The 12,111-nt window shown below is 32.5% G+C and overlaps 1 protein-coding gene across 1 annotated transcript in view; it reads left to right on the top strand.

Moving 5' to 3' along the window:
- The window catches only part of CNTLN (centlein), a 284,413-nt gene that overhangs the window by 182,500 nt on the left and 89,802 nt on the right, over nt 1-12,111 (top strand). Inside the window, exons 16-18 of the mRNA XM_045562693.1 lie at nt 2,340-2,520; nt 4,974-5,067; nt 5,151-5,374. Coding sequence (XP_045418649.1) covers nt 2,340-2,520; nt 4,974-5,067; nt 5,151-5,374 — 499 coding nt within the window. The remainder of the gene's footprint in view (nt 1-2,339; nt 2,521-4,973; nt 5,068-5,150; nt 5,375-12,111) is intronic.

Raw genomic sequence — 12,111 nt, 5'->3', positions numbered from 1 at the left:
AAGAATTTTATGTAGGTTTTCTTGTAGTATTTTTATAATAGGTCTTATAGTTAAGACTGTAATCAATCTTGAGTTGATTTTTGTATATGGTAAGAGATAGGGGCCCAGTTTCCTTCTTCTGCTTATGGTAATCCAATTTTCCCAGCACCATTTATTGAAAAGGGTGGAAGACACATTTTATGGCAAAGGATTTATGACAATGGGCTATATCTTGGAATTCACTGGTCTTACCACATTTTTAATTATGTAAAGGCAACTGGCTTTATAGGACAGTGGATTATCAGGCTTAGTTATGGCACCAGCTAGAAGACAATATCGAGGTTAGGGTATATACCTTAAACTGACAGTTTATGGTTTCATCTTCAAGAATACATGGGTCAAGGAATAAAGTCTTGTAGGTTGGAGTAGCCTCTGTAATTATTTAAACAAATAACCTACTGGAGTAGTTTTTGCTTCCCGCTGCTATCACCTTGGGCTTGGTGGATTTGAGGGTCCTGATGCCCGAGGTAGGAAAGCTCTCCAAGGGAACATAGTTATGGTCTGTAGAGGTAGAAGCTGAGGTTGTACCCTGGCCATTTTGTACTCTTCATGTTACTGAACGGACAGACATCAAAGGGAGATGCTGTATTAGTAAGAGCAATTATCCTAAATACTATGTAAAATTAAGAGGACCATGTCTGGAAACCAGAGGATTCACTACGTACCTGTTAGTACTCATGCCTGTTAGTTCTCTATCTCTGTTGCCCTTGGCAGCTAAATTTGAAAAAGTTGTCTACATTCATTGTTTCTAATTCCTTTCATCCCTTCATCGCCCCTCTAAAATAGTTCTTTCCAAGGTCCCCACTACATTGCCAAATCCAAAGTCAGTTCTCAGTCATGACTTTAATTGACCCCTCAACAGTATTTGACACAGTTGATTTCTACCTCCTATTATAGTTCATCATATCAAACTCTTTATTTTCTTTTTCTGACTAATATTCAACCTCAGTGTTATTTGTTGATTTGTTTTTTTTCCCTACAGTCTCTTAGTTTTAAAGAGTTTCAGTCATTTGACATTGTCTTAGTCCAGGTACACTATAAGAGGGACTTAGTAGAACTCCTGGCATATGCAGACTAAAATTGTGTAGGCTTTTCTGACATGTACATCATACTATAGACTCTTACAGTATTTAACAAAACATCCTAAAATATTTCTATATATACTATTGTAAAACCACATATTTCTCTCATTGTATACTTGAGCGGTTGGCATTTTATAGTATAGCCAAGTAAACTACCCTTTTAGACTTTTGTATAACTATCTTCCCAGTCTATTGAGAACTTTGGGGAACTGAATGCTATTTTGAAAAGTATTTTCCATCCCTTTCAATGTCATGTTATACAAAAATTTGATAAGCATGCTTTGATGGAATTCAGATGTACTATATTTAGTGTGATCATGTTTTAAAAAGATAATAGATTAGTCTGAAATTGAATTCTGGACATGATGCTCCATCACAATAAGCAGGAACATCTTCAAGAGTGACCAGGAAAGTAAAGCATCTCAAAAATATGTGTATTAGGAACATTTAAACCAGCTGTTTTTCTTAGAGATGTCTTAAACAGTATATAATTATTTCCAAATAGTTAAAAGATAACCCATGTGGAAAAGGGACTGATTTATGTGTTCCACTCAACCTGAATACTTCTTATCTCTCTTCCTTGTTTAATTTTCTCTCTTCAACACACCGGTATTAACATAACATATATTGTATTTTTCTTATTTGTTTCCTCCCTCCCACCCCTGCCTTACTAGGATAAGGGTTACATGAGGGCAGGAATTTTTTTTCTTTCACTTTATTCACTACTACCTTATCCTTTATGGCCACAAAAATGCCTGGCCCATAGATGCTGTTAACAAATATTTTGTTAAAAGATGAATGGCCATAGGATGGAACTTAATGGGTGAAAGCCTCAGAGATTCAAATTTTATCTCAGGTGAAGGGAAGACTTTGTAGGAAATATCAGACCTTTATAGCATGGCTGGGAAAGTACTGTGTGTTCCAGCCCTGGAAGTGTTAAACCATGTGCTTCCTGGGCTAACACTTGGAATAAATGCTATAGAAGTGATGCTAGTAGGAATTTGATACTAGATAATCTATTTTCTCAATGGGATTCTATAATTTTATAAAATATATTTAAACTAACTTTTCCTTTTCACATGAAGAATGAGTAAATGCCAAATTAAACTTACAGTGTCATATACAATTTATGCTATAATATTGTTTGGTCTTGAACTTAGAAAAAGTACATGTAACAACTCTTATTTTGGGTTTTGTGCCGTTTCTTTTTTCTAAAAGCAGTGATTCTGAAGCACAGACCTCTGAAAATTTGGGAACAATTATTGTAGAAACATCCCAGAAAATCAGTCCTGCAGAAGATAGAAGAGACCAGAAAGAAAGTTATCAAACAGAAGACAGCCAAACACAAGGAAAAGAAATAGTACAAACATACTCAAATATAAGTGGCAAGCCCCAAAAGGTATATGACACAATTTTGCCTAATTGTCAGCAATGTTCTTAATTTTATCTTATGCTTCATAATTTAAATCAATAAATATTTCCAGTGATTTAATTTGGACCCCTAAAAATTAAGTTTTCTTTGAAATATACAGTGAAAATATTTACTTTTTAAAATTTTCCAAGTACCAGTTTGTTACAATCTTTTGCATAGATGAAAATGGAAATAAATACTATTCTCACAGATATAAATCTGAAAGTATTCATATTTCAACAAGAAAATAATAAAGGTAATAATAAGCTCATTATTGTTTTCAGGTATATGAAATGTTCCAAGTGAAGAAACTTCTGTTTTTATATTAGCTTTTGTGGCAATAAAGTCATTTATGTCTGTTCATATCTTTGAATTACTTATTTCTACCTTACTCCTCAGTGTATTTTAAATTTTGTAAAATTGATGTTCCAATACAACTTATTTAATAATTCCTACCACTAAAATATCATGGCATCAAAAGGTTACCTATACAGTATAAATCATTGAAAAATTGAGGAAAATTATTTTATTTTTTTGTTGTAAAAGTCAAGTTGTCTTTGCGTTAACCTATAGGATTCTTTTAAAACATAATCCAAAAAAGTTAATTTTTTTGAGGTCTTACCAGAACTTTGGAGGAAAAAGGTCTATTTTAGTTACTACCAGAATAAAGTTCATACCAACAATTATATGCTAAGAGCCTGCTGATTGATTAATAAACTGATAAGTAGATTTTATAGAAATTACCTATTTTGCTATATATTATTTGGTTGGGAATTTTTATTATTTGCAGCTTAATGAGTTTATAAATAAAAGTAACTCATAATTACATTTGTATGACAAGAGAGTACATTCTAAACTACTTTGATTAGATCTGTCATATTGTTGACAATCATAAAATGTTTACCAAATTGTGGCAAATGTGTTTGGAAAATATTAGAATTTCTCACTAACCCCAAATATATTCATTATCCTAACTTTAACTTAATGACTTCCTGCTTTTCTTTATAATTTTACCTCCCTTAACATTATGTTTTTGAACTTCGTGGAATCTATATAGTATATCTTTTCTGTCTGGCCTCTTTTGTTGAATATTATCAGTTCATTCACTTTCATTGTTATAGATAGTACTTCATTGTCTGAACATACCACAGTTTATCCTTTCTACTGTTCAAATTTTGGTTGCTTCAGTTTGGATTTCTTGCAAATAATCCTGCAATGAATATTCTTGTACATGTTCTCTGTTGCACAAGTGTGGGCATCTCTGTAATAAAAACCTAGGAGTGGAATTACTTTACCATAGTTTATATGTTTTTAAGATTTTAGTTGATAATGCTACTTTCCAAAGTATTGTACCACTTTTTTGTATGCACTATGGAAATTTCTACTGCTCTTCATCAATACTTAGTATGTTAGTCTTTCTCATTTCAGCCACTTAATAAAGTGATGAGACATTTTAAAAATATATCTAATATGTTAGTTCTGAAGACAAGTTCAAATGAGGCATTTCAAAAATATTTTGAGAAATGCAACATTGGTAGGATTTCATAATCTCTGAAACTAGTTTAAAGGAAAACCCTATCCTAGCTACAGGCTTCTGGTGTATGTGTTAATATTATAAATTGGTTTCATTACTTTAGGGCCATGCCTATATATAATATAGAATACTTTATCCATAAGTATACAATACATGCCTTATTGTCAAAGTAACAGTGGGTCAAATTTCTTTTTTCCTATATTTTTACTATAATTATTCATTTATTCCTTAATTGGGATCTTTGAAAAGGTCATTTTTTTAATAAGAAATAATTTTCTAGATTAAACATATTCTTGTTTTCCAACCACTAAATTCTTAAACAAGACCACCTATTTAATTACTGGGATTTGTAATATTTTTGAAACATTTCTATATAAAATTTTGCTTTCTGAAAGTATTTTTAAATTGGTGAAATATTTTGGAACAAAAGTCAACAGGGCTTCACCTTTTTTAACCTTGAGATGTTTTGAGGAAAACAAAGTTTCAAGTAAAGTTACTTTATTATTATCAACATTATTTTAGTTTCATTTGTCAGAAGGTTATTAGCTTCATTTGTTTACATACAATAGGGGAAATTGTTTGAGAAAAGACATAGATTTTCAGAGAATAAGTTGTTAATTATTCACATTTTGCTTTTGTTGCTGTTACTCTATATACTTCTAGGTTTTTGAAATGTCCCAAGGTTAAATTTATACTTTGAGTTGATTTTGTACCTGTATATTCTGCCTGCTAGTTCAAGTTTAGTGCCTATATTAAGTTCTGGGTATCAACTATAAAATTTTGTTATCTAGACCTTTTTTAACTGTACATAAATAAATGTATTTTTAGGTAAAGGGATATTACTTACTATATTGGTTCACTTGATGTTATTGACTAATAATCCAATTTTTATGAAACTTAACTTTAGGATCATTTTCATTATAAGAATACCAAAAAACCAACTTTTCAAAAGAAGAATGGCAACATACAAAAGAGTTTACATACAGCAGTTCCTACCAGAGGTAAGAATGCACATGAAATTAACAATACGTCTTTTATAATTTAATCTGATTTTTAAAATATTATGAACATTATTTTTATATAGTCAACAGAGACAAGTGCAAAAGTATAACTGCCCAGAAATCAAGTAGCAATACTATTTTATTACGAGAACGGATTATATCCTTGCAACAACAAAATAGTGTACTTCTGAATGCAAAAAAAACAGCAGAATTGTCTATTAAAGAATATAAAGAAGTTAATGAAAAGCTCCTCCATCAACAGCAAGTGTCTGATCAACGATTTCAGACAAGCAGACAGACAATAAAGGTAAAGAGACTTTAAGATTGAGTTATAATATACTATATTGTAAAAAGTGAATATTTTGTTTTCCATGTATTTAGTTCATATTTGTGTTAGACAGGTCTATGAGTAAAATAAAAACTCCAGATACTCGTAAATAATGTGATTAGTTTAATTACTAGACTTCTTTTAGTAAGGTCCATATTAAGGGACAACATACATGAGGGAGGGAACTCCAAATCAAAAAAGACACTACTAGCATTTCTATATCACTTAGTTTTTCTCTTTTGAATATTTTTGTGTGTTTTGTGTTGTATTATAGCTTATGTTTTATATGCAGGCTTCATAAATGCATTTAGCTTAACCATTTTCCTATATCTAAAACTTTGTATTTATGATAATAAATTACATTATTAAATTATTATATTTCTCAGTTACTCTTTGCAAATACTAGTATAAAATGTGAAGATTTAGATATAAATATATATCTTAATGTGTTCCAATAACCTATCCATAGTTCTTTTTTACTCAGGTGAATTGAGCTTTTTGTAACAATTTTCAGACACGTTATACCTTACTCCTAGTTATCATAAGTTAATCTTAAAGCAAATGAAAAAGAAAATTTTTTTTTCCGTAAGTCCCTATTCTTTAAGATATTTGCTTGATTAAAGAATGATTTGTTGGCAATTTCTTGTTTCACACAGAAAAATTTATTTCATCATATTAGAAAATTTTTTAATTTTTTAAAATTTTTAAAATTTTTATCAGTAAGAAAAAATCGAATAACCCTGTCAAAAAGTGGGCAAAGGACATGAACAGAAATTTTTCAAAAGAAGATATAAGAATGACTAACAAACATATGAAAAAATGCCCAAAATCTCTAATCATCAGGGAAATGCAAATCAAAACCACAATGAGATATCACTTAACTCCAGTGAGAATGACCTTTATCAAAAAGTCCCCAAACAATACATGTTGGCATGGATGCGGAGAGACAGGAACACTCATACACTGCTGGTGGGACTGCAAACTAGTGCAACCCCTGTGTAAAGCATTATGGAGATACCTTAAACAGATTCACGTAGACCTACCATTCGATCCAGCAATCCCATTACTGGGCATCTACCCAAAAGAACAGAAGTCATTCTATAAAAAAGACACCTGTACCCGAGTGTTTACAGCAGCACAATTCACAATTGCAAAGATGTAGAAACAACCCAAATGCCCATCAATTCATGATTGGGTTAGTAAAATGTGGTATATGTATACCATGGAATATTACTCAGCTATAAGAAATAACGGTGATATAGAATCCCTTTTGTTCTCCTGGAGAGAGTTGGAACCCATTCTATTAAGTGAAGTATCTCAAGAATGGAAAAATAAGCGCCACGTGTACTCACCAGCAAATTGGTTTCCCTGATCATCACCTAAGTGCACATTTGGCAATAACACCAATTGGGTTTCAGACTGAGGTGGGGGTGGGGGGAGGGGATGGGTATATACCTACATGATGAGTGCCATGCGCACTGTCTGGGGAATGGACACACTTGAATGTTCTGACTTGGGGGGGATGGGGGGTGGGGAGAGGGGTTGGGGGTATAGTTACATGATGAGTGCAATACACACTGTCTGGGGAATGGACACGCTTGAAGCTCTGACTCAGGGGGATGGGCGGGACATGGGCAATATATATAACCTGAACTTTTGTACCCCCATGATAAGCTGAAATAAAAAAAAATTTAAATCACTGTCACACATTTTTAAATTACACTTAAATTCTCTAATTCTAATATCTAGTTCTTTGAATCAAACAATAGTTAGAAATATATTAATTGTAAAGTATTAGTGTTGTACCAGTTATACCAATAAGAATTGTGTTTTGGCTTTATTCTCAGAGTAGTCTTATACCCAAACCTTACCTACATTCCAAATGTACACTGGAAGTTTGAGGATTTTACAGGCTTGGCCCATGGAAATTTGGGAGTAGGATACCAGATGCAACTGAGCTCTGGTGTTAGTGCCCTGTAGATGTTAGAGTTTGGACATAGTCACTGATGCCACAACCAATGTGTGGAAACTAGATTTCTCAAAATAATTTGATGAACCCATATTCATTTTCCAGGCTGAAATTTTCTTTTCTTTTTCTTTCTCTCTCTAATTTTCTAATGCTGCTGTAAACATTCATGTAGAAGTTTTCCAGTAAATATGTTTTCATTTCTCTTGGGTACATACCTAGGAGTAGAATTGCTGGGTCATATGGTAATTTTATCTTTAATATTTGGAGGGACTGCCAAGTTCTTTTCTGTCGCAAGTTGTACCATTTTACACTGCAACCAGCAGTGTATGAGAGTTCTGGTTTTTCCACATCCTCACCAATACCTGTGACCTGCCTTTTATATTATACATTTTTCCTGAGTCAGTTACAGTAGTTCTGTATTTCTAGGAATGGGTCCATTTTCACCTAGGTTACATAAATTGTTGGCATACAATTTTTTATAGTATTCACTCACAATCTTCTCATTATAGGAAGGTATGTAGAAATGCCCCATGCTTTATTCCTTCTTTAATAATTTCTGTCTTCATTCTTCCATACTTGTTTAGTCTAGCTAAAAGATTTGTCCATTTTGTTGACATTTTTAAAGAACCAGCTTTTAATTTTTGTTAATTATCTCTATTTTTTAATTTCCTGTTTCATATATTTCTCTTTTAATCTTTGTTATTTCCTACTTATACTTTTTTTTGGTTTAGTTTGCTCTTCTCTTTCTATTTTCTTAATGTGGGAGTTTACATTATTGATTTACAATCTTTCTTATTTTTAATATAGGTATTTATAATTGTAAACTTCCCTCTAAGGACTATATTAGCCTTGATATGTTTTGGTATGTTCTGTTTTGATTTTTACATATCTCAAAGTATTCTCTAATTTTCCGGTGATTTCTCTTTTCATCCATTGCTTAACAGAGTATTGTTTATTTTCTACATAGTTGTGAATTTTCTAAATTTTCTTCTCTTATTGATTTCTAGTTTTATTCCATTGTGATGAGAGAACATACTTTGTATGATCTTAGTCTTTTTAAATGTATTCAGATTTATTTTGCGGCCTAACATATGGTATGGTAGATCCTGGAGAAGTTTGCATGTGCTTTTGAGAAGGATGTATACTCTGCTGTTTGGTTGAGTGTTCAAATTATCTATTAGAGCTGGTTGGTTGATAGTGATGTTCAACACTTTCATGTCCTTGGTTCTATTGATTATGGAGTGTAGTATTGAAATCTCTCACTATTGCTATTTTTTATAACATCCTTATTGATATATAATTCACATACCATACAGTTTTCCCATTTAAGATGTTTAATTTAGTAGTTGTCACTTTATTCACAAAGTTGTGTAACCATCACCAAAATCAATTTTAAAACATTTTTATCATCTCAAAAAGAAGCCCTGTATCCTTTAGCCATCATCCTTCTATTCCCCCATTTCTCCTAGTCATAGGCAACCACTAATCCACATTCTACTTCTATCAGTTTGCCTATTATGTACATTTTATATAGATGGAATCATACAAACATATGGCTTCTTATATCTGGCTTCATTTGTTGTAGAGCCGCAAATTCAGGTTCGTGTACCTGATGCACAGCTAAAGCCAAACACTGTGACACCAGTGCTTGGAGATAAAGAAAGGTTTATTCGATTTGGCTAAAGTGAAAAGAAGAGAAAGCAAAGTGTCTCACATCTATCTCTTTAAAAAAAATGAAGCAAGAAGCCTTTATGTAGCTAGAGAATAAGAGGGGGTTGCGGGAGGTATTTCAGAGAACTGAAGGGGGAAGTCTGTGTTGCTTTTAGTCTCAGATAACACCTTGAGTAACCAGACTTATGGGCATCAGGAGCTAGTCACAGCTTTTTCAAGGGCATTCACTCCTTCGGTAAAATAAGAGACCCTGGAGTTATTATCTTCTCCTGCTTGACAAATAGTATATCAGCAGGTAGTAATCTCTGTGAGAACAAGTGATACCAGGTAGGAAGCAAGGGGTTATCATGTGCAAGCAAGGGCCTATTCAAATTTTACATTATTTCAGTCATTAAAAAAATGCCAGGGTACTAAAATCTCAAGGGCCTGGCTACACTTTCACTTACCATAATATTTTCAAAGTTTATCCATGATGTAGCATATATCAGTATTACTGTAAGGACTTTGAAAATTTACCCTTCCATAAAGTCAATGAAAAAACTGGCAAAAATGGTCAGGGATCAATATTTTCATACCACTGGTTATAGAACTTAATCTTCTAATGATTAATATAAATCCCTAGGGCTATTAATTGATGACTCAAGGAAGTCACAAGTTTTCTAAGCCATGACTTCCTCGTCTTTGAAAAGATTGAAGATCTAATAAAAGTATTTACCTGAAAACTATAGAACTATAAACCATTTTATTGAGACCCTTCTGTTACATTGAGGGACACTTATAATTTCTCTACAAAACTCTGGAAAATAATCAAAAGCTTACAACTATCAAGGGAATGTATATTCAAGAAAAGCAGCCAAATCTCAGTAAGAACAGTAAATTTTGTGGCGTTTTAATTTGCCTTAGTCCCATTTTCCACTCTTAGCTCAGCAGTAGCCTGAGAAAAATAATAGTCCATGTTTCCCATGCAGCCTGCTCCAAAAAGAGCAGAATGGACCTGGAGCTCTTTCAAAGCTTCATTTCCAAATAATTGTCATCATTTAACCTCTGATGGTTCCCTGGAAGACCCCAGTTAAAAAGATGACTCTGACCACATTCAGTGTGAACAGCTTTCCTCCTAAAAAAGAATGGGTAGGTAGGGTGTCAAAAATAATTACAGGCTAGTATTTTAACTTCTTAGCTGCCTCAGGTGACAGATTCCAGTTTTGGCCAATGTATCAACCAAATGGCTTAGAGGAAAAGTCTGGAGAATGAGATATTGGTAAGTTTTAAAGAATTCCGACATGTTCCTGGGAATCTGGAGGTCACATGAATTCATAGAGCTGTGTACACGCTCAGCAAAAACGAAAAAGCCTGAACTCTCACCTGTGGTTACTTGAGGCTGAGCAAGCACATAGTAAATCCTAAGATGATATCGTTCCTAGCAGCATTATTAATAATAGCCAATAAGTAGAAACAACCTAAATATCTATTAGTTGATAAATGGATAAACAAATGGTGGTGTATATATGCAATGAAATATTATTCAGCCACAAAAAGGAATGAAGTATTGATACATACTACAACATGAATGAACTTTGAAAACATTATACTTAGTGAAAGAAGCCGGAAGACCACATGTTACATGATTCCATTTATTTGAAATATCTAGAATAGGCAAATCTAGAGAGCCAAGAAGTAGCTTATTGGTAATCTAGGGTTGGGGGAAAAGGGAAATAAGAGAGTAATTGCTAAAGTATATGGATTTCTTTTTAAAGTGATGAAAATGTAAAGTTGTGGTGATGGTTGCACACACCTGTGAATATACTAAAAAACATTGAATTGTATACTTTGAATCATATGGTATATGAATTATATCTCAATAAATCTTTTAAAATAATGTTGGTATAAGGAAAACTCACAGACATATAGTAGTATCTGCATAAATGTTGCTGATAATAAAAATCACTCTCTATTCAAATTAATAAGTATAGTACCAATATAAAAATTGATTTAAATAGTATGATAAAATGTAAGAGGTATATGATATTTTATTTATTTATTTTTTAATTGATGCAGAATAATTTACATGTTTATGGGGTACATGTGATATTTTGATACATGTATGCAATGTGTAATGAACTACGTAACATTTTTAGGTGTTAAAAGAACCTAGTATTACATGAAACATTTGATCTTATTATTATTAAACTTAACAAAGTAAAATATATTTAAAGTAAATTTTCTTAAAATTAGTTTCTAATCAAAACAATGTGTTTTCTTACCCTCACACACTAAAATCTCTATTGCAAAAGTAAATATCAAAGAATAGGAATATGGTAAAGCAGACTATATTGACAAACTTTTCCAGTTTGGATGATCAGTTCTTCAACTTAAGGGCTTATAATTATAATTCATTTGAAATGTGTGAAAATGAATCCCAGATCATAAGAATAACAAGATGTAAATGCCATCTTCTTTTGTTCCAGTAATATTACTTAAGTGTATTATGACTTTGGGTAGCTCCCTATAGTCACCTATGTGTCATCACATAGACTCAAATAGCATTAGCTCACAGAGAAAACTACTAAAATCCATACTATAAAAGAAAATGCGGCTCTACCCATAAACACATCTTTTAGAAAGTTTGTTGAATGTTTTTAGTAGGTATTAAATAATTATATATCAAACTTCCACCGATAAATATTGCTATGGTTTGCATATGTCCTCCACATTTCATGTGTTGGAAACTTAATCCCCAAATTTATGTGTTAATTAGAGGTAGGGTCTTTAGAAGGTAATTAAGGTTAGATAAGGTCATCAGAGTGGGGTCCCCATGATGGGACTGGTGACTTTATAACAAGAGGGAGAGATATCTGAGCTGACAGGCACACTCTTACCCTCTTACCATATAATGCCCTCCACCATGTTATGACACAGCAAAAAGGCCCTCATGAGATGCTGGCACCATGCTCTTGGACTTCCCGGCCCTAGAACCATGAGCTAAATAAACCTCTGTTATAAATTACCCAGTCTGTGGTATTCTGTTATAGCAATATAAAACAGACTAAGATAGATATCAAATGTAATTTTTTTGTAG

This window comes from Lemur catta, chromosome 10 (genome assembly GCF_020740605.2).
Source record: "Lemur catta isolate mLemCat1 chromosome 10, mLemCat1.pri, whole genome shotgun sequence".
NCBI classification, from domain to species: Eukaryota; Metazoa; Chordata; class Mammalia; order Primates; family Lemuridae; genus Lemur; species Lemur catta.
The sequence above is the reverse complement of the archived record's forward strand: the minus strand, read 5'-3'. Positions and strand labels throughout refer to the sequence as shown.